Source organism: Homalodisca vitripennis, chromosome 7 (assembly GCF_021130785.1).
Source record: "Homalodisca vitripennis isolate AUS2020 chromosome 7, UT_GWSS_2.1, whole genome shotgun sequence".
Classification (NCBI taxonomy): domain Eukaryota; kingdom Metazoa; phylum Arthropoda; class Insecta; order Hemiptera; family Cicadellidae; genus Homalodisca; species Homalodisca vitripennis.
Genome location: NC_060213.1, coordinates 47,227,409 through 47,252,384, shown reverse-complemented (window position 1 = coordinate 47,252,384; position 24,976 = coordinate 47,227,409). Strand labels below are relative to the sequence as shown.

The window sequence follows — 24,976 nt, the reverse complement described above, 5'->3', positions numbered from 1 at the left end:
TGGAAATGCTTGTAAGTTTGTAATTTTGTAATTAAAGAGTTGTTTTTTCATTCTATCATGTTTGTTTCTATAAATTTATATTTTTGTGTTCTTCATACTGGTGTGGTCAGTATAATCCCAAAGTACCGTAACTTCCATAAGTATTACACTTTGAGTTTTTTAAGATTTAAGCAATAGGAATTTTATCACACCATCTTTCTGATATATTTATAATGCGTGGCCAATAACAGATTAGCCAGTCATTCTCTATTATATTGAATGTCAACAAAACTGTTTTTGTAAGTTATGTTCTAGTTCAGACCAAATGATGATTGTGCATAGTAGCTTACAGTAATAATTAGAAAGTGTTTTTTTTATCACTATTGTGAGCTCCACTTTACAAAAGATGAGGATTTACATAAATAGCAGTTCTTTACTATACAATAAAAATGATTGTACCATTATTGTATTATTAATTATTTGTTGTTTGACAAAAATACATTACTTCTAAAATTGATTTTTTACAGAGGATTTCAAAAGCAAAATGTGAGTGGAAAGCCAACGTATGACGACCCCCACACAATTTGTGGTTTGTTGGAGATTGCTCTAAAAGGGTGTGAACCACTCAATCATCCAACTATAATTCCTTCTAGCAGGTAAGATACAAGCAACATAATGTCAGTAACCATTACATAACAATTATGACAAACAAAGAAATACTTTATTCATTGTTCTTCTAATATGTTATAGATCTGTAGTATAGCTCTTCTCAAGAGATCAGAATTCTTATAATTCAAGGCAAATGCCACAGGTCTGTAGTGTTGCTGTTGTTAAGAGATCAGTATTTCTGTAAGTCAAGGTAAATGTCATTGGTTTTTAATGTTGCTGTTCTTAAGAGACCTGTAAGTCAAGGTAAATGTCACGGGTCTGTAGTGTAGCTGTACTTGTTGTGGCAATCTGGCACCACTTGTTTTTAATATGATCCTTCCCTTATTCCTAGCAATTATATGCCAGCTACGTTAATAATAGATCCATCATAGATCTGATAAGTGATAAGCAAGGAAGCGGGCAGTTGGTCTGTCTGCAGTGGGAACTGATTGTATTCGGTTCTAGGTAGGAAAGTTCAGTAGACAGGATAGCGATAAACGCCTAGCTACTATTTTCATATTTTACCTGGTACATGCTGACAATTCAAGCTATATTGTGAAATAATATTTTAATGCAAGGGTATATAGGAGCAGTGCTTAATATCCGAGGTGGGGAAATATTTTGGGGAGATAATTGGCAATGTATTTAAATAATAATGGTTTTTTAGTAACCATGAGCTGTTACTAAAAAAAGCTGGATAGGGCGGGAGTGCGTGGTGTAGCCCATGAGTGGTTCAGATCATACCTCCGTGAGCGGAAACAGTTTGTTTGTATTGGTGGCTATGAAAGCTCGACTAGCACAATTATGTGCGGTGTGCCACAAGGATCTGTTTTGGGTCCCATATTATTTTTAATTTTTATTAATGATCTTTATAGAGGCCCCTTTTATGGTAAACTAACTGGGTTCGCTGATGATACAGCTTTATCTTATAGTGCCCCAACTGAACTACTTCTATGGAATTATATACAACAAGATCTATACTATCTTCGATTATGGTTTAGTAACAATGGACTTGCATTAAATGCTCAGAAATCACTATATATAAATTTTTCATTAACTCAAACTTTCAATTATGATGAACCTTTGAAGTACCATAATTTGAGTTGTCAACAGAATCAATGTGATTGTGTCACCCTTACTCAGGGCAACACTGTGAAGTACTTGGGACTCCACATTGATGAAAACCTTCTTTGGAAAGTACATATAAAAACAATTAGAACATATTTACTTGTATTTCTTAGAAAGTTTTATTTTATTAGACAACTTTGTCATGACAATGTATTAATAAAAATGTATTTTGCATTTGTTCATTCTAAATTAAACTATGGTCTGTCATGCTGGGGCAGTACATTTAAATCACATTTAAAGAAAATTACAAGTATTCAAAAATCATTCATTAGAATTATTTTTCGGAAAAATAGATGTGAACATGCTTTTCCATTGTTTTTTAGGCTAAGAATACTTCCACTGCGGCATCTATATGTTTTTAAAGTGCTATGGTTATTTTTCCAAATTAGTGGTAATCCAGGAGTCACTGTTGATCTGCAAACAACTCTTGGAGGTTATATTACCAGGCAGATCGGCATGATCAGGCCACCGAGAGTTAATAGCTCTTTGCTACAGAAGTCTTTTATATACCTCGGACCCAAGTTTTACAACAGTTTACCTGTTTATATTAAAAACTCACCCACAATGAATACCTTAAAAATCCGTGTCAAGGATTGGCTCTTGAATCATGATACTAATCAATTGGAACAATTGTTTGCTGTATTAAACTAGTTAATAATAACTACACTTTTCTTAAACAATACTATAATAACCAAACAGGTAAGATAATATGTCCCTCTAAAGAATAAGTAAAAAATCTATTTAAAAAAATAAAGTTATAAACAAATTTACTTTTGGGTAAATTATTTTTGCCTCAAATGTACAGTAGTTGCCTCAAGACGGATAATAGATACAGTAATGATATTGCATGTGATAGCTTATGTTTTCATATTGGATGTGTGGATATGTGTGTTTTGTGTGTGTGTGTGTGTGTGTGTGTGTGTGTGTGTGTGTGTGTGTGTGTGTGTTTGGTTAACAGGAGACAACAGTAAAATTCCAAATTGAAAATATAAAATACTGGTAACTCCCACGCAAAATCAGAAGAGTTTATCTTCTCTTGCGTGTGTATTTATTCTCTCAGCAGTTCTGCATCAGCTTATATTTCTGTTTTGTTTAATAATTTCTATTATAACATTTATTTTCAATAATAGAAAAACACATCCTAATTAGTTAACACGTTATTTGATCAAACACTAAGTATAGAAGTATAATATTGTTGTTGTTTTGTTACAATTAATTGATTGTGAAGAGAGAATAAACGTTTCATTTCATTTCATTTCAAATCATAGCTGGTTTGGCCCTGATGTTTCTCACCTTGAAAACCGGTCCTCTTCTGGAGATTTATTCAAATTAAATCTTTTATTGCCAAACATCTTTTTAGTATAGGCAACCGGCATGTTTTTTCCTTAAGATATTTACAGTTTTTGTGCTAAAACTGTCCTTTTACACTAAATACTAATACTAAAGTTTTGGCACTTCTATCTGTTATATATTACTATCTATATTCTAATATATTTTCTGTAATATGGAAAAAACAATGTATATTATATTAACATTGGTAAAAGCAAAATAATAGCAAAAGTTAATTAACCAATAACAAACAATCAACATATAACAATCGATAAATAAAAATCAACAAATAGCAATTAAAACCTTTATGAAAAAAGTTTCCAAATGGAGTATTAAAAGTTTTCAGTTAGTTTATTTTTACTGTATCTTTTAAATTAATGAAGAGAGAGTTATTTTATTTCTGTAAGCAAAAAGTTAAAAATCTAATACTGCTATGGACATGGGCATAATATAAGCTCTTTAAAATATTAATTTTAATTCTCCAACTTAATCGCAGAAGTATAAAAATTCCTTTGGAAACTTTATATGGTTATCCCAATTAAGATTTGACTGTATGTAATGCCCAAAAAATTTATTGTGTCATACTGATGACCATGTTTAAAGGAAAATTGTGTTTTGAGTTTTTAAATATATATGTAGTTTGTTGGCTGTGCATCAGTTTTCCACAGTTTTTGTAAACTATCTAATTCAAATAAATTATTTTAGTTTGAATTCTAAGCGATGTCATCTGCAAAAAGCAGGAGGTGTTCAGGCAATTAAGGTTTGATGGCAGGTAATTTATATAAATTATAAATAAAAGAGGTCCCATAACTGATCCCTGTGGAACAACGTTTCTTACCAAGGACTGAGTAGTGAATTCTACATTTAAAAATACAAATTGTTTCCTGTCTTTGAGGTAAGACAAAAAAATCAACATGTCAATTTTGTCAAACCCATAAAACTTCAGCTTAGAAACCAAAATGCCATGATGTATACTATATCAAAAGCTTTTGTCAAATTATAAGATATAGATTTCCTGCGTCCAGTTGTCCTGTTGACTAAGATCAGAAACCCTCTATTCATTTTAATGAATCTTATTTAAAGACTGTAGAACAATTGAATATAAAAGCTCTCCGGTAAAAAGCAGTGGGAAAATTACAAAAAGTTAACAGTACGTCTTTTCGTTTTTAAACCTGTTCAAGCGAAAGAAATTCATAAATTAATATCAACGTTGCCTAACAAGTGGTCTACTGGCTGGGACGAAATTCCCTCAATAATTGTTAAAAGACTGTAAGGAATATCTTGTGAAGCCAATAACAAATTTGGTTAATCAATCGTTAGGAACAGGTGTTTTTCCAGACAAGCTTAAATATTCAGTAGTGAAACCCATTTACAAAATAGGTGAGAAAACTCAAGTCAAAAAACTATCGTCCAGTTTCATTGTTACCAGTGTTTTCCAAGCTATATGAGAAAGTAGTAAACCATCAATTATACAAATACCTAGAAAAAAATAGTCTGATTACTGGATGTCAATATTGGCTTTAGAAAAAATTACTCAACTGACACAGCACTTACCAACCTTGCAGAGGAAGTTTACAGTGCTTTGGATGGATCACAGTCTACAGTGGCAGTGTGCTGTGATTTATCAAAGGCATTTGATTGTGTAGATCATTGATATCTTAATGAAGAAAATTAGAATTATATGGAGTAGAGGGGCACATCTTTAAAATTGGTTTAAGTTCATATATTACAGAAAGAAAACAAAAAACAACTTTTAGTATCAGACTATAAAAAGTATCATTCAGAGTATGAAAATGGTAGTGTCAGGAGTTCCGCAAGGATCGATTTTAGGGACCATTACTATTTACATTGTATACAAATGATCTACCACAAGACATAGACACGAAAATTAGTCTTATATGCTGATGAAACCACAGCTATAATCAAGGAGAAAAACTTACATGTAATTGAAATTATTAGTATAGAACAAAACTATAGTTAAATTAGAAGAGTGGTTTAAAGTTAATGGAATGATTCTGAATACTACAAAAAACAAATATTATTCACTTCAAAAACAGACAGCAAAGAGAAGAAATGTTTACAGTCACAATAGATAAAGAACAAATAAATAGCTGCAAAAATGTAAAAACTGTTGGGAGTTTGTTTTGATGAGCATATGACTTGGACAGAACAAATACAAAACTTATGTAAAAAACTCAATTCTATTTGTTTCAATATGAGCTGTGTTACACACATCACAAGTTTAAAAACAAAGATGACCCTATTACTATGGCTATTTTTTACTCAATAATGAAGTTTGGAATTTACATTGTGGGGCTCAGTAGAGATAACAGAAAAAGTGTTAAAAATCCAAAAAAAGATTATAAGAATAATGACATTCTCATCAAGAAGAAGTTCTTGTAAAGAAAAATTTAAGAAACTGAAAATTCTTACTGTCCCTTGTGTGTACATGTATGAAGTACTGAGTCAAGTTCATCAAAATTTGAACTGGTTTTCTAAAAGAAAAAACTATTCATCAACACAATACTAGAAATACCAATTTGTTAATATATCCAGTACACACCACAGCCATATTTGAAAAAAGTTTGTATTATATGGGTATTAAACTTTACAACAAAATTGCCTAACAATTTCAAACAAATGCCACAAGTTGAATTCTTAGATAGAATAAAAAGTATGTTTGTCAAAAAGGCTTACTACAAGATTTCCGAATTTCTAAATGACAAAAAACATAATAATTTAGTTATGAAGATTAAGTGTTTTCTCCTAAGAAACTTAATTTAATATAATACAAAATTCAATAATTGATCTCCATTTTGTTATTTGAATATTGTTATATTGTTACCAATTTTATTGTTTGATTTTATTCATGGTTTTATTAATTTTATTGTTTTACTAATTTTATTGTTTTATTTGTTAATTGTTTTAGTAATTTATTGTTTTATTTGTTAATTATTTAACTAATTCTATTGTTTTATTTGTTAATTAGGTTAATGAATGATTGTTATTACATTATGGTGTACTACAATTTTAATGTTATCTGACTCAGGAATGCTTTACAAAATAAATGTTTGACATAGGTTTTAATATACTGTTAATTAGTTTATAGTTAATTTATTCATAGCTGAAAATATTAATACTGTTATTTAGAATAGAGCTTATTTATTTGTTAGTAAATCATTTTTAGCTAGAATCTTGTTTAAATCTATTAGTACTAACGATGGGAGACCGAAAAAACAAGGGAAATTTCTGACTATGTCATCTGTCTTACCAGCATAGCTGGATCTTGTAAGATGTAATATGACAATAAACATTCATTCATTCATTCACTCTAATCTCCGTTTAACCCAATTAGCCCCTTATAATAAATTTTTAACTAATGTACAATAATACTACCCAAGATAATTAATTAAAATAATTATTAAGACTCAAAGAATACCCATCCTGCTACAAGGGTCAGAGAGTGTGCACGACCACACTCGCTATACGTCTGTTTTGGCAAAACTGCGTCCACTGACAAACAGACTGATTGCAACCAGTTTTGATCCTCGGTCAAAGATCGACTGACTGTATCTTTCACACTGAGCAACCCAATCATATCTGATCTTTGTCATCTGTTGTAACTCGTTAACTTTGTAATTTACTCTTTGTTCTTGTCTCTATCAAAATGTTAATTATGAGAGAGAGATAACAGAAAATCTGGTTCGGAAGCAACCAAAATTTAAGTTTGAGGGATCACAAATAAAATTAAAATGGAAAACATTTACATCTGGAGATAGAAGGATGGTATTGAGCATTAGGAAGTGAAAGGTGCATGTATTGAGGATAGATGCCAACTCAACGATGTTGATGTAGTTTCTTGCCTCGCTTCATCTGAGGGGGGAAATTCCAGTTAGTCCAGGACTGCAGTGGGATCCATGGAAGAACGGGTCACTTTCTGTTGTCACTAAGAACAGTCACTGGCATCGGGGTAGGAAGCAAGTTCAGAGAGGAATCACCTGTGTGGGACCCGAGGCGACACTTCCACTACCACGAGGACAAAGGGCTGGACCATTGTGAGCAACCACGACCGGAGCATGTGATGTTCAGATTGACTCCAACTGTACAACTTCTAACGAGTACAAGAAAAGAGGGCATTGAGGCCCAAGATGGCACTACTCTGTCTAAGAGTGAACCAAGTACGAGACTTTGTCAGTGACCGCGACCGGACCATATCTCCAGAACAGCTGCGATGGTGTGACGATACAACTGATTGCTCAGGCATTTAAGGGACTTACCAGGACAGTGGACAGACAGACAGATGGGACCACGTGATCCACCAATGAGAGGCAGCTGTTAACCCATTGGCCTTGTATCACGGAACGGTTCCATGACAGCTAGTCTGGGCTCAAAATTTATATCACGGAACCGTTCCGTGACAAGTACAGCGTCATCTAAATAATTTTTTTTAACTCCTTTTTCAACCAAATGTTAGTATAAATTAGACTAATATTGTTGCAACACATAAGAAAAACTGCAATACTACAATTAATTGAAATTTAAATGAATAATAAGTTACTATAAGAATATTAGTGTACTACAAGAGAAAAAATCAATATTCTTGGAATTTTCAGTATTTAGAAAAAACAAACAATGCATATATATATATATATATATATATATATATATATATATATATATATATATATATATATATACATATTCTAGTATTGCTAGGTAGAGAAATATATTTCAAATAAAATAAAAGCAACAATGGGGTATTTTATTTTATATTATTTGAGTAAAAAAATTTTTTTATTTAAAAAAATTCCAAAACGTTTTTAGTTTATACAGCATTATTATTTTTAAATTATGATCAAATATATCACTATCTATTTATTATTAAAGCCCATTTCATGTTAATCCAAAAAGATATAAAATATAACCAAATAACTTGAAAAATAAATTTTTTATAAACACATAACAAAACTCTTACTTTTTAGCATTTTTAATAGGATAACTCCAGTTGAGCTGATAGTAAAAAAAAGCGTGTTAATATGTATAAGCCAATGGGTTAAATCTGACAATAGGCCTAATGGTTACTGGATAACCTCTCTGGTTTATTTATTTGGCATAGGAATGCCCTAAACTATTTCTACTGCTATCAAAGAGTCTTTCACTAAATACTAAAAACTAAAACCTACTCTACTGGATGTTGCAAATATTATACAGTGGTGGTCACACGCCATACAATTCTGTCCATTGCCTGTGTCCATATACATGACATCAAACTCAAGTGTGAATTTTGACAGCATGAAATCAGTTTACTTGACTGTGATATTTATACCATTTTTAGTGAAAATGTACGTTTCTCCTGACACACTCCGATATTGGAAAACTGCCATTTTAATCGAGATATCAGTCAGTAAGTTTATAAAATTTTTAATCCACGAGTGTAATACTATGCCTGATTAGTTTCAGGTTTTGGTAACTGGCGTAACTCCAGTACAGGAAGTCTATGAATTGGAAAAAAATTTAGTTATTAGACTTGTTTCAGCTTTTTGATTAGCTCCAAACAAAAAGCAGTTAAATTAAGCAATTGATTGAATTCAGCTGTAATCTGTTAATTGAAATAACAGTGTTATCATAAGCACATGAAAATGTAAAATATTAAAAACAGTATTATTTTTAATATTTAATTTTAAGTATTTATATATTTTGTAAATAAGTACACTGATTTTCTAAGATTGATTGGAGCTGATGTGATGATTTTGAAGTTCTCTTGTAGACTCACTGCAGCTGAACAAACACTACAAAGTATGTGACGAAAACGTTACCCATCTGAAACTCAATGATAACATAATAAGTTATTAGTTAATGTTTCATTACACGTTGACTACTAGCATTTGTATAAAATCATTAATATCATTCAACATCTAAAGATGAAATATATAGATGACATGATGTTTCTCATAATAGACTGTAGTTGACAGGTGATAACATAAATTAAGATTGACGCAGGCAGTTATCAATTGTTGGTCTCTTTTCAATGTGTCTACAGGGATATTTGTCACCTATGTTACATCTGTAATCTTGATTCCCTACTGTTATTAACTTCTCCTCTTTATAGTAATAGAATCCAATACATTTAATCTTATTTCACAATAACTAAAAAATTATCCAAAATGAAAATCAAACATCATTTTCGTGCACCACTCATGTGGATCAACATGTACCGTTATTTAGTTATATTTTATATAATACATATTCTCGCAACCCTATTACTCGTTACTGGTTAATATAAGTTACATGTGATGTTCTTGGAACTAAATTCTTGGCGAATTAATGACATAGTTGGCATGTGTATTAATATTTTCTCTCATGAACTTTGTTGCTGCCGTTCCTGCTGCTGAGCAACATCTCTTGTGCCAATGTGCACGAGTTTAGCCGAGTCTCTGATTTCAACTTCGAGTCTCTTGATTTTGATTTTAACTATGAGTACAACTTTTAATCTACTAATCTTCACTTTTTCCGACTACTGCTGCAATGTTGAACAAAAATGCTGAGCCCGCACTTGTGAGTTGACATCAACGTGAAGGGAAGTCAATTTTAAAGTTTTATAATTATTAAGTTCGTATGCAAAACATTGGAACCATTAGGCCCACCTTCATGATATCATTTAGTTCACTATCACTATTTGGCAGCAACGTGGCAATACATTATTTTATTCTTAACATCTAGAAGTGGTGCTTTTATGTTTATTCACCACACTTAAACATATAAGTAAACTTTGCAAATTGAGTATTCATTACTACGACCTCAGCAGTATCCAAGCCCATGTGTTTCGTCCATACGGTACAAACATTTACCAAATAAAACATTAGATCTTTTATTTTTTTATAAATATTTATTAAATGAAGTTTGATTTCAAAGCATTACCCATTTTAGTAATAAATACACAAACCTCAGTTTCTTACCATAAATAGTAGTCTACCCAATATTGTAATTTCTTTGTTACTTTTTAAGCGCATGTTAATAAAAATATCATAAAAATTTTTCCTATTGCTTTGAGTGCTATGCACGCTTGGTGCCCGGTTCTAAGTTGTTAATATAACAGCTCATTAGTTAGAATTAACTTTTACCATCCACATCCTACACAGTTAATACTAGTCTTTGTAGAAGATCCTTTCCAGTTGCACCTGATCCTGTATTAGTTTGTATTCGTAACTCATCAGCATGCAAACTTTATCCTTGAGCCAATGCTCTGATATATTTAAGGTGATTTGCCTGTTTCAACAACAGTTTGTCTCTTCAGTAAAGAAGTTGTTAATATAGAAGCAGCGGATCTCCAATTTCCACTGCAAAACACACACACACGTTAGTATAGGATGTGGTTGTGTGTAAGAAAATAACATTACTTTTGCTTTTGTAAGTCTTTTGACGATCTTTAGAGATATTAATTGATGTACTTAATGAAACTGTCTATTCTACAAAATATAATAAGCAAAACATTCAATTGAAAAGAGAAGATGAGCAGATGGAAAATCATTTGGCACAAGACAGATATATCTAGTACAAATTACAAACCATGAGAAGTAGAGGCAGTCCTAGGTGGAAGCAGTCGAGCACAGAGATCTGTAGCTCACTTAGATGCGACTGTTTCATCATCACCAGCAGCTGCAGACAAATTACAAACTATGAGAAGTAGAGGCAGTCCTAGGTGGAAGCAGTCGAGCACAGAGATCTGTAGCTCACTTAGATGCGACTGTTCCATCATCACCAACAGCTGCAGACAAATTACAAACTATGAGAAGTAGAGGCAGTCCTAGGTGGAAGCAGTCGAGCACAGAGATCTGTAGCTCACTTAGATGCGACTGTTCCATCATCACCAACAGCTGCAGACAAATTACAAACTATGAGAAGTAGAGGCAGTCCTAGGTGGAAGCAGTCGAGCACAGAGATCTGTAGCTCACTTAGATGCGACTGTTTCATCATCACCAGCAGCTGCAGACAAATTACAAACTATGAGAAGTAGAGGCAGTCCTAGGTGGAAGCAGTCGAGCACAGAGATCTGTAGCTCACTTAGATGCGACTGTTTCATCATCACCAGCAGCTGCAGACAAATTACAAACTATGAGAAGTAGAGGCAGTCCTAGGTGGAAGCAGTCGAGCACAGAGATCTGTAGCTCACTTAGATGCGACTGTTCCATCATCACCAACAGCTGCAGACAAATTACAAACTATGAGAAGTAGAGGCAGTCCTAGGTCGAAGCAGTCGAGCACAGAGATCTGTAGCTCACTTAGATGCGACTGTTCCATCATCACCAACAGCTGCAGACAAATTACAAACTATGAGAGTAGAGGCAGTCCTAAGTAAAACAGGACCTAGTATTGATCCCTGTGACCCATACTAAATTAAAATTGTCTGTGATAGCTTGTCACAAACCTGCCCCTGTTAAGATCTAATTTTGAGGTATCATGTTATTTGTTGTAGGGCTTTACCTATTCTAATGTCAGATAGATACAGTTTATTTGAGAGAATATTGTGATATACACAATCAGATGGTTTTAGATAGATGTAAAAAGTTATTGAATATACAGGGCAAAAGATTAGTTTCTTTTTCATTTTGGTTAGATTTATACATTTTTCGTATTTGAAGAGAAGTTACATATGTTTATATATATATATTTCTTGTGTCCTAAACGACTGGACCGATTTTGATGAAATTTTGTATGTGTTTTCAATGGAATTTGAGAATGGTTTAGATTCACAATTTGGTCCACTGGAAAATGTATTTTTAATTAATTTTTCATTTGTAAGTAGTTGTTGATTTTGGAGTGTTTTAAATTGCATCTGGCAGACTGCGCTACGGCATATAATACAAAGTGAATTGATACTTAACAGCTGTTAATACTGTCAGCTGAAGTTTGTCAAAGAGGCAGAAACATTTAATATTTAGAAAATTGTTATTGTAAAGTTCTTGATCAGTAGTGTAATGCATATAGCATAGAAGAAGTTATTGCCTAATTTTCAGTTTAGCTTTCACCAGTGGTCAATAAACTATATAATGCAATGAAAATACTATTAAACGCTGTTATAAAACACCTCATTGCCCAAAGCCGTGAGTGTTCGCAAATAAGGTAATCGAATTTGGTTAGATCGAAGCTAAATGAAAAGAGCCGAGAGAGAACGCTTTATGATCAAAATTGGTTTTCTTTGATACATTTTCTTGATCGGACCATAAGGCAAACTCCACAATAATACTAGAAATGTCTTAGACAGAAAACTAATTTTAACATACCGAATTTGATTCTTAATAACCTAATTAGTTTATCGAGGTTCATCTCTATAGATTAATTGTACTGAATAACTTATCAAAGCATAAACCACGAAAGATAGAGGCAGGAAATATGGTACATACCTTCATAATGCGCCCAAGAGGCTCAGGACTATCAATTATCTCAGGAATGTTTAGAAGATGATAGAAAAATAATACGTGAATATAGTGTACTGGTTTTCAACAGGAAATTGTGTGCAAAGCCGCAGGTAACTGCTAGTTCCATTATAAATTTTACGTGATAGTGTAAGAATTTTTCTGAAGCAAAGTTTTACAGAATAAACTTATAAACTTTGATACATTATGTTTGTAAAATATGTCATAACTATATAATTTATATAGAAGAAGCAAAATCTTTTATTTTATTTTAATTCGAACAGTGAATTTATAATTCTTTCTTCAAAAGTTGATCATTTTTAGTTGTTATTTCAAAGAATAGTATATCAAAGTTTAAGAAATAGATCTTTAATACTTATATTCCCAATGTCCATTTTCTGTTGCTGCTTTGATAATTATGGGCATATCTAACTTAGTCCAATATATGGCTGATCCTAGTGAAGGTGAGTTGTAAATTGTCTTCCATTGCTTCATTTGACACATGTCTATTAGAACGTAACAAAATATTAATTCTAATGTTATTAATTTATAATTGTTTACAGTTTGCATTGAAATTATAACATGGTTATGATGCATATACAAGTGTTCATAAAAACTGTTCAGGCATTAGAATTTGCGTTATTTTTGTTGAAAAATGTTTGTGTGTGAAACATGTAAAGGGTGAAGCAAGTAAAGCAATTTAACATTTGCACAAAAATATATGATGTACTGACTGGAGGTGGTTTATTTCAATTATCTGTTTACTTTTACTAACACTAAAACATAATTTAGCATTAGTAGCATGATTGTACTTGATCAATTATTTTTTTCACTGTTTAGTGATATTTGACAAAATAACTCTCAGCTAACACTCTCATCACAATGTCAACATTCATAGTAAGGATATTTAGACTTTTGTAGAACCTCTGAAAGTGTTAAATGAACAAATCATTTATAAGTGCACTTGCTGGTAAAAAAACACGATATCGGTTAATATATGATTTATCAGTTACATTCTATCCAATTAGTGTAAGGGATAAGATACTAAATCTTCATTAGTTTCATGGTCTATTTTTATGTGTCTTTTAAGTTTCTTGTTACTTCATATATTGTGCAGTGAGGTTTAATTATGTAAAAGTGTGTAAACAGCCACAATTTTGAAAATTATTTCCTTTATTTTTACTTTTAACTCTAGTCTTATTAAGTCAAATAAGAAAACAAAGTAACAATGCTGTAACTCACAATGTTTATAAGTTATCAATTTTTAAGTTAAAAACACATACAGACTGGTAAATCACCCAAACCCTTTAGGTTAAGTGTTAATAGGAACTTACTTACTTAGGTGTATAGAAGCGCATCTTGATGTTAGGTTTAACATCAATATATGTCAAATCAAATCAAATTCTTTATTGCCAGAACATCTTTACAATGTATAGCAGTGTCAGAAACAAATTCGGCATGAACTATCATCTATTACATGCTTTGCCTAGGCCTAGTAACAAGTGTCTATCCAATTGCAGCATAATAATCACTGATGTCATATGGGCTGATATTAATCAATAGCTTTTTTACACTTTTCTTGAAACAGTTAATTTCAAGAGATTTAAGATGAGAAGGAAGAGAGTTGTACAGTTTAACGCATGTTTCAGCAAAACAATTTAAAGTAGTAAAACCTACATTGACAGACTACATTGAGATATTCTAAGAGAATTTGAGTTTCTAGTTATATGGATATGTACAGATCTATTTGTAGGTATGGCATTTAAATTTCTTTTTATATACAATAGGCAATCCAAAATATAAATTGCAGGTACTGTAAGAATACCATACTTTTTAAATAAAGGTTTACAGTGAGTCCTTATGTTTACATTAGCTATAATCTTAATAGCACGTTTTTGTAAAATTAATAATTTTTTTGTGTTACAATCATTGCCCCATACAATAATTCCATAAGACAAGAAACTATGAAGGTATGCATAGTAGACAGTAATGAGGATGTTTGTAGTTACAATATATCTTAGCCTAATTAATATAAAAAATACCCTTAGACACTTTATTGCATAACATTTCAACGTGCCTGTCCCATTTGATGTTACGGTATGTGTTTTAGTTGTGTTCATTATGTAGAATGAATTAGCAACTAATACTATATTGACATCGATATTTGTTGATTCGAGTTTGTTACTGCTCAATCATAGTTCCAATAACCCTAGCTATCCATGTTGATCAATTGCTGATAATAATAACATACTATGTATAAGGACTACATATTGGTTTACTAATATGGTGTTCCTCAGTCTGTCCTACTGTAAATACATTTAGTATATTACGTGTTGAAGTTTTGACCTACTGTAGTAACAGGGTGTAAATTACCGTTTTGCAGTTTTGACCGGATGCCTCAGCCTTAGAAATCATCTTGTGCACCAGTAGTGTTGATTTAGATCCCTGAAAGTTGAGATTTGAAATTAATAAGATGCATGAAAATTGACCGCAATTACTAGAAATAATATAAGTTGTTTGTAAGTACTGTGTTATTCTGACAGATGTTTGATAAATAGAGGGTTGCTATGAGGGATTTGGACCCTGAGGAAATTTCATAATCCAGTAATGGGTGGAATTAAATAAAAACTTGAACTGAGCAGACTCTGAGAAAAACATTATTTTAAACATGAGAGTTTTGATAGGATAAGAAGAGCAGGGCTACCTTTATCGTATTGGAAGAATAATCCTATTTCTTTTGGATTATGAGATTCCTCCTCTTCTTAATAATGAGATATTTAAAGGAACTCACAAAAATGGGATATTTCATGACAAACAGCAAAATGGTTAACGTAGTGGACACAAAATGTACTTTTCTGTGAGTTTTTTTGTAATGTCTCTATGTTAAGAAGAGAAGAATAAATTATCCCTACAATCTGGCAAAAGCAAACCTGCTCTTCCTATCTTATATAAAAAAACATTCTAAAACCATGCTGTTTACTCTCTTTAATAATAAAAACCTCATATGTTTTAAATATTGTACTGAGGATTACAAGATTGGATTGTAACTATAAGCAAGTTGCTCTTTCTGGAATCAAGTTATTCAATTCTTGATCTCATGAGTATTTAAGCAAATGTAAATTCTCATTAATGTGCAGATCTTTGTTAAGATTAAATTTCTGTTTTATTTGTCTGACCCCTGATGACGGCTAAACATGTTAACAAAAGCCACTGCGTTAAACATGGACGTTCCTTGTTAGTATGCTGACTACTAAGTAGTCTTGTTAGTATGAGAAATTGAACAGCCACAAAATGGTCATGTTCTGAAAAGATTATTACAAAATATATGTTATTTAATACATTTTTCTTTAAGTGAATGCATTAAATTACATGTAATATAAATGATGAGAATCATTACAAGAATACTTTATAAGTGTTAAATACAAAGTTAGTTAAAAAAAGTATCAGGTCTGTTTTTTCTATATATGAACAGTTTTTTGCCTTACAGTTTTGAGACTCTTACATAAATCTAAGTAGTTTCCTTGTAACTACAAACCTAGCCCAGCATCATTGTGCCTTCTGATACCACACAATTTGCCCACCATCTTTTTTTTCATTCTTTTATGACTAGAAGCTGAAAAACCACTTATTGCTTTTAGTTCTTAAAGAACCTTTGTGCTCTCCGTAATTACAGATATTCGGGATGGGTAATGTTGGAGGTAGGTGGTACCTTCTGTCGAGATACATAAGGAGGAATATTGAGTAATATCTCAGTTATGTCAACTTAGAAGAAATGGAGACCAGCCTCTCGGAGTAGACAAGACCATCCTTCAGAGTAGTCAAGACCTATCAATCTTGTACCCCATACATCAACTTGACACTTGCGGTTAGTTATGTGCTGCTCCTGAACATCCATAGGGTTGCTCAGATATAAGTGACATATCAGTTTTGCTATACCTATTGTAGGTTCAACTGGAAGGTGTAAACCAGTCAGAAGTAAATCCTTGCATTCTTTATGTTTTATCATTGTTTTCCCACTTGTTTAAATCTTACCATTCTTTTTTAGGACTTGGATCACCTGAAGATTTTTCTACATAAAACTTTGTCTGTGTATGATTAAATAAATAAATAAACTTAGGAAGTCACTGACCAAAAACAAGTAGCTGGTCAGTGTACCAGATACACAAATAAACAGTTTATAGCTTGCTCTCACATAAAAAAAAAACTAAAAGGTCAACAGACTGCTCTCCGTGACGTCTACACAAGACTACAAAAAAACTACAACCAAAATTGATTGTACTAGTTACCCTAGGTTTTTAATATGATTGAATACATGATAATTTTATTGTTTGTCTAATTATCAAAATGGAAAAAAGGACAAAACATGTGAAAAGAATACGACTTTAAAAATAACTTTGGTGAAGAACAAATTTTGTATGTGCCAAGTTTATTTTACTAAGATGCTTATCAATTGGGAGTGCCAATGGGAGTGGTCTAAGACGTTGGACTTTGAGTCTGAGTTAGAGATAGCGCAGGTTCGAATCCTGTCTTTATCAGTACCATCGACCTTGTACTGTATCGACTCTCACCCTAATTCTGTTTGATAATATCCTCGCACAGGCCAGTGGCCCATGAGGATGGGCAGAATAAGGCAAAAATGGAGATCGGCTTCTCCTTTTTAAAAAAAATTAAGCTTTTCTGTCTGATCTGTAGTTATTCTTATTTTATTTTCATAGACCTTGTACACATTTTAACCTAATAGTATCAAAGTATGATATCTAGTTTTTTGTTGTAATTGACTGAAAGGGATTAGTACATCTGAGAAAGGAAAGGATTGCACTACAAATTGAGTGATTACTGACCTGATAGCTGATGGAGTAACTACTGACACATAGCACAATAAATTCCCATTGTGAAGTGATCAGTGGAAAGATTAGCCGGATAGCATACTGAGACTTAGATAGAGTCACAACGTAGCTCAACAACCAGGCGGAGTTGAAGAGCAAGAAGATTAGCAGGTACGGGCCGAACGCTTGGGATATCAGTTCCACTTGTCGATGAGCCTGCCACTGGAGACGTGCCAGCATCTGGAGTCTTTCCGATGTGGGAGAGAAGCATTGTAGAGCGTTCAGCTGGTAGTGGACATCCTTTAGGACGAAAGACACAGCAAAGCAGAGCGAGCAAAAGGTCAATCTTGGTGCACTGGAGATCAAGTAGGCAGTGGGAAAGAAATAGTTCTCGTCAAATTTGGAAAAGTAAATCATGTGAAAGGTATGGAACAGATAGTCTAAGACACTTATAGAGAAAATTAAGAAGAAGGGACCAAGGATGTTGTGGGAGTGTTGGGTCTCTTGCAACAAGAAGTAGGTGGAGTTGAAACATCGGAGGATATCAGTCCGAGAGAAAATCAGTGTAAAAAAGTAGGATAGTACGATATTCATTGGAAGGATTATTTTTGTGAACCCTTTGTACCCAGGGACATACCAGAAGAAAAATGTTAGACCCAAACAGGCAATGAGACCAAAAATCATTTGAGTTGTCACCACTCGGAACACTGGTCCTAAAACAGTTAAAACACATTTAAGTTTTATACACAAAAATAGTGTAAAGTGTGATTACAATCTTTGGTACTAACAAGGATGAATCTTCAAATTTTGTAGCTACAATATTGTAACACTTTTACAAAGAATTATTATTATTATTCATATTTTTCTTTATCCTCTTGGAATATTTGTCTAAATGTGAGAGATCGCCATTTTATATATCTCTATGTATAAACAATCAAAAGCCATAGAGTATTCAAAGAGGATATCCATTACATATTCTTGATCGTTCAATTGGTGTATTATAGATTCTATTAATTGGACAATTCTATTAGCATTGTTAGTGAATCTGGCTTTTATAAATCTATCCTGTTTTATGGTTATGAGGCCTTCTTGCTCCAGGTGTGGTATTATTCTGGTACAATATTTTTTTCCAGAATCTTAGAAAATGTATATATAAATGATATTGGTCTATAATTGTGTGATCTGCTTGTTGTACCCTGATGGCAGATGCAAAATTTTGATGTGTAAACATTTTGCCAATCATAAATGTAAGGAGTGTTAATTATAAATGTTCGTTTGCATAGTGTTTCTCAGCCTTTGATAGAATTTCATCTAAGGCTATTGTATTTAAAAATACAAATTATTATAAATTTATACCTGTTTGACCTGATTGCTCTCAATAATCCACATAATTTAACCTTCAACCAGAATATCCATATCTATAATACATGAAATAAGAATAATGTTTCCATAAGTTACAATAGACTCACGAAATCACTAAACAATTATTTTATTGGTTTTTCAATGAAATTGTACAATAAATTAGACCCTAAATAAACAATTACCCAATAGAAATATATTTTTGTCTAACTACATCTGGCTTATGGAAACTCTGTTTTGTGCAATAGAAGATTTTTTTGCAAGTGACATTAGGTTCTAATTTTTTCACTCTATATTTATAATATTTTAATATACTATATCATGTAAAAAAGATTCAACTATATTTTTATACCTTTAATTGTGCTATATTACCGTTTTGTATGTTTTAAATTTCTCTAAATGTCATCACTAATGAGGTTAGTATTTTTTATTTAGTTTGGTTTAAGGGTGTTTATTGTGGATGGGAACTCATTTATATATTCAGTGTTCTTTTACATTGGTCTGGTTGATAATTGTAAGGAATGTTTTTAGGTTGGATGTTATCAACGATTCTAGAATAAAGTCTTAAAATAATTTGATTAGTATTATATTTAATAATATAAAACCTGATTACAAATTATTAAGAAAATTAATGTGTAGTACACAAATACTAATTACATTGAGATAATTTATATGATTTTTGTGGCTATTATGTTGTGTTTTTTTTTAGCTTAATAATAATCCCGACAGAACATTGAACTGTTTCATTTGTGAATAATGCTTGGTTTGATTTTGAATATGATGAGTTACAAACCCCCCCTCCCCCTTGTATACTAATGGAACCAATTGGTGTTTTTTTTTTTTTAATACATTGATACATATATTTAGCAATATTTTAACTACAGTTTTAGTTTAACTCCTTTTAACAACAACTAATTTTTTCTTACTGTACATGGAAGGGAAGGCTTAAACCAAGAACGCTTCTTTCTAAAACCATAACTGGCATAATGTAGCCTATAGATTAACCTCTATTTTGAGAAAGAAATTCTTTTTAGCAAAATCCATAGGAAGTTGGTTGAAATTAATAAATTAAACTAGAAAATTCACAGGAGACCACATGACAGTTATTTAATAATTTTATGTTTGTGGGAAAAAACCATAGCAGTACAAAAAAAGCAAACAAAGAAAAGGAATTACAAGTTAGTTTTTTTGTTATATAAGTCAGAATTCAATATCCAAATGAATCAGTGAGTAATGCAGGAAAACATATTGGTGCAATTATTTCTCTATTGATAAACCAGACTCAAATACCAAATATTGTTCGTTAAGCCATTTTCCCTCTTCTTGATGCAATCACATTCGAATGATTCCCCCAATGTAAGTAACTTAGGCATACAAGAACTCCCCTAGGCTTCCAAAACTTCTTCACTAGTTTCCTAGCCAACTTAGGCTTCGAAGATCTCTTTAGGAGTCCTCTAGCTAGCTCAGACTTCTAAAAACTCTTCACTAACTAATTCCCTAGTCAACTCAAATGTGCAAAACCTCTCCAGTACTCCTCTATCTAGACTTCTTCACGTAGCCTGTAGACGTACAAGACCTCAAGGTGTGAAAGTCCTCTCCAATAGTTCTTATGGTCTCACAGACATTTAGACCAAGCAGTATATTGTGTAAAGTTGATCTTTTACTAAAACAATCCCTTTAAATATTTTAGTTTGATCATTTTACCTTCCTTAGCTCTTGTAAACTTGAACGGAAGACTGAAGAGTACATAAGAGAAGTAGAAGGACGGACCAAGAATTGCTGTCTTACTCAGTATAATCTTCATGTTAGACTAATGGCTCCTCATAAACTGGAGATTCTGGTATTTTAGCAAAGTGTTTTACTCCATGTATTTCCATCAAATTAAATTGTTTATTGTCTTCCTATAATGTATTGGTGCATTGAAAGAAATTATTGTTACTGTTTTAACTGATTATTGTGTGTAGTGTAATCAGTGTCAACCCAATATTTTTCTTCACGAAAACATCGATTCTGAAGTACAAAAGGAGCAGTAATACCTGAACAGTAATGGAAAAAATATTTTTAGGACTTAATATTCATACCAGTGGGTATATAATAAAAGACAGCCATGAATAAAACTGTTTTGATTAACAACAGTCTTCAATGCCAATATTGATAAGAGAGAAATGAAGACTGCTATTACATAAATTGTTTTTGTTCTGATTCGTTAATATTATTTGCAGCCTCGATCAAAGTGAAGTGAATATGTTTGAAATTTATTAATTGCTGTTTTAAAAACGTGCTTGGTCATAAAAACTTTATTATAAAAATCTAGTTATTGCTTTTTATGTATTTTCATTTATATGAATAAATAAATATTACTGTCCAGTTCCTTACTGACTTACTTATTGATCTATTTAAAATAACACTCTTCATGTTGATAACCTAGAGAGTTAAATTGTGGTAAAAAAAAAAAAACATTTTATACAGCAATATTCAGCCATATTTTACCAATTCCTTCTAGTATCTTATTATTTTTAACGCTGTCATATAACACCATAAATATCAGAAAATACCCTATGGTAAATGACATGTCAATATATTTTTAAAATATTGTCAATTATAGGGTTTAAAAGGTATTTGTAATAAATACAGTGTAAAAATGTATATGAACACCCAAACCAAGAAACCGATCTTAATTATAAATATACCTTCCAGTTCAGTCAGAGGTAAGGTAATTTTCACAGGTGGCTGTTATCTCAAAATTTAAAACTATACATTATTAGCTTCACCTTTTAATTTTAATAGATTTTAGTTTTGCTTGGGTTGAAAAACATTAAACCGTTTTCAAACGTTTTACACACCCTTTGTAATGATGACCAATATTTGATCTTACTCTTTCAAATAATCACTAATAACTTTAAACAGGAATTATGTAATGAAGTTAAGAAATTTTAAGAAAGCTTTGAGTATTCTTTTCTTTTTGACTTTGTGTAGTCTGGTGCTGCCAATATTTCCATGACAAACATTTCAGAGTCCTTTGTTTGAAGTTTGTTTTTAAGGAAAGAAGGATTTTTAAGGAAATAGGATTTTTTCGGACACTTGCCATTGAGCAATACAATATGTTGTTGATTGTATTATATACACCTCAAAACAATTAAAGGATCACTTTTTTAACAGAATGTACTCGGTTAACGGTTCGAAATTTTATAATTATTATTTTTTTATTTCAAAGTCGGTGTTGAAAGTAAAATACATCGTTTATGTTTTTTTATATGATATTTTATTTTAGGCTCGAATAGTAAAGAAAGTTTAAAACAGCAAAATTAAAACGAAAACAACTTATTAAAGTACAAATGTAATAAGAAATGATCTGGTCTTTTGAATCTCACTTTCAATACCTTGTATTGCCACCTCTAGCTGATATAACCGCACGAACACGCGGTGGCATGGTTCTGATGAGTCGTCTGAGGCTATCTTGAGGTAACCGCCTTCATTCTTCTCGTAACGCCATTTCCAGCTCATCCAAAGTCCTGGGTTGGTTTGGGCGGCCCCGGATACTTCGTCCTAGTTGGTTCCAGACGTGCTCAATCGGGTTTAGGTCTGGACTGCAGGCTGGCCACTCCAGCAGTGGTATGTTGTGTTCGCCCAGGGACTCACGGACCAATCTTGTTGCATGTGGTCGAGCTCCGTCTTGCATAAATAAAAAATTTTGACCTGCCTGCTCTGTTCTCGGACGAATATGAACGTCTAACACCTCGTCTACATAACGCTGGGCTGTCAAAGTACCGTTTCAGATTATGAAAAGGTCTGTACGACCGTCAATTGTTATGCCACCCCACACTAATACTGAGCAACCGCCAAACGGAACTCTGGGAGCTAGGCAACAGTTAATAAACCGTTCATTTCCTCTTCTCCACACTCGAGCGCGGCCATCATTACCAAAAATTGTAAATTTTGACTCGTCTGAGAACATTACCTTACGCCACTGTCTCAGCTGCAAACGCCTATGGTCTCTTGCAAACTGCAATCTGGCTCTCTTATGACGTGCAGTCAATCTCGGCACTCGGACAGGTCTCCTAGATCTCAATCCAGCTTCCCGGAGTCGATTTCTAACAGTCTGATCCGACACACGATTTCCAGTCGCCTGGCTTAGGTCGTTTTGAAGTTCTCTAGCAGCTAAAATCGATTACGAAGTGCATTAACTCGTAAAAATCGATCTTCTATGTGCGTAGTGGATCTCGAGCGGCCTTGTCCTGGGCGTCTTCGAAGAGTTCCTAGCTCCTGATGTTGGTTCCATAATCTTGAAATTACTGACTGACTCATACCTAAGCATCTACCCACGTCTCGTTGGGAAACTCCCACTTCTATCAAAGTAACAGCTCTACTGACATCACTCTCAGACAAAAACCGTCTAACACCCGCCATAACAATAAAAACACACAGAGCTAACTATAGAAGCCTAATCCAGACTGAACGAGATCAACTTTTGACAAAACTGAGCCTGAACCTTTCCTTATCTCATTTTTGTTTGGACATGATATCGAAATAATCGCTCTTATCTTTTACTGAATTAGTCAGAAATAAACAAGAATTATTTATCTTTTCTAGAGAGGTTCCTTTATCAGTGTGCAAAGTTCAAGCATTCTTCTGTTATTAATACTTGTTTTACAAGACGCAATAAAAGTGATCCTTTAATTGTTTTGAGGTGTGTAAATCAGTATAATACATCAATACAATGTCCGGAAAATTCATATTTCAGAGTCTTTTATCTTGACACTGAAATAATGGAAATAAGCTTTGAACATTGATCAATTTATTTTCTTTGATAATGATGTTAGTAATCATCTTCCATTACATATTACGTTTGGTTATTGTTCACAGGACAGACAAGGGAGTTCATGCCCTCTGCAACACAGTCCACGTAGACTTAGACGGAGACCCAAGGAAGATCTGCTCACGTTCAATCCATCTGCATTTGAACCAATTCTTTACGTTCAATGACCACGACATCAGGTAGCCATTTGTGTAGACTGACATGACTTGAACATCAATCAGTAAACGCATTCACCATGTAATAGAGAACAGCAACTTCTCATATGTATAGGGTGGGGCACACCACCCATCCACGATGTATATCGACTGAACCAGAAACCTACCTTCTTTTTTTAACGTAAACCCAATATTTTGACCCCTAATAATTTGGGAAAATAATTTGAAACTCCCAAAAATGAGGGGGGGAGGGGTAGGTCACTTGCCAGTAAAGCTTGTTTTCATTTTATATAATTTCAGATTGTGCCTGTCAGTTGTGATTTTGTTACATGTATTGTAAATATGTGTAGATTTTAGAGGTTCATTGGGTTTTTTTGTTACAAAATTGTATTACTTCCATTATATATAAACTATAAATGGTAGGGATCTTAAGTTCACCGAAAAGGTGTTTCACCGAGTCTAATCTATTCAATTTTAGCATAATTCTTATTTATTGCTTTTTTTGTTTTATCAATATTTTATCCAGATTTTGCTTCGATATTGCGCTGTATATACATATTCCGTATGCTAGGTGTGAATGAATCAACACAAAGTATACTTTTTTCAGAGCATCCAAATCACACAATTCCGACACGTGTCACAATGCATAAATCCCTGATAAAGTCTTGTTTAATACATGTTCCACATGTTGGTTCCAAGTCAGGTTTTCATCTATGATTAGTCCCAGAAATGTTGAAACATTTTCCTGATCTATGTAATTAACGCTAATTGGTATAGATATTCCAAACTTTGCCTATTTTGTTTTGATGAGAATCTTATGAAATTTGTTTTTGTTGAGTTCAGTAACAAATTGTGTTGATTAAGAAATTGTTCGATATTAGCCAAGTCTATAAAAGCTGATATTTCAATTTTTGTCCTGTGATTTTCCTGTTACTACCAAATTTGTATCATCCACATAAAAGCACATTTTACTGAAATTGGTCCTTTTAGCTATTCCTTCAAGATACCATATAAAAAGTAGAGGTCCCAATATAGACCCTTGTGGCACCCCGTGCTTTACTACTTGCTGTGTAGAGGCAACTTTCCGAATATAGTTATTGCACATTATATATTATGTGAAATGTATTTCTACATACTGTTTTCTATTGTTCAAGTATGAAGTAAACCAAGCAAGCTCTGTTTTTTATATTCCCAGTTCTTTTAATTTAGTTTTTAGAAAGTTGTGAGAAACGCTGTCAAATGCGCGTGACAATGCCTATAACTTTTTTTCCAATATCAATTGAATATATTATATTTTCTATGAATTCCACACCAGAATCAGAA

The 24,976-nt window shown here is 32.6% G+C and overlaps 1 protein-coding gene across 1 annotated transcript in view; it reads left to right on the top strand.

The window, feature by feature from the left end:
* Window positions 1-24,976, top strand: part of LOC124366703 (tRNA pseudouridine synthase-like 1) — a 38,789-nt gene that overhangs the window by 5,885 nt on the left and 7,928 nt on the right. Inside the window, exons 2-3 of the mRNA XM_046823301.1 lie at window positions 507-635; window positions 23,546-23,677. Coding sequence (XP_046679257.1) covers window positions 507-635; window positions 23,546-23,677 — 261 coding nt within the window. The remainder of the gene's footprint in view (window positions 1-506; window positions 636-23,545; window positions 23,678-24,976) is intronic.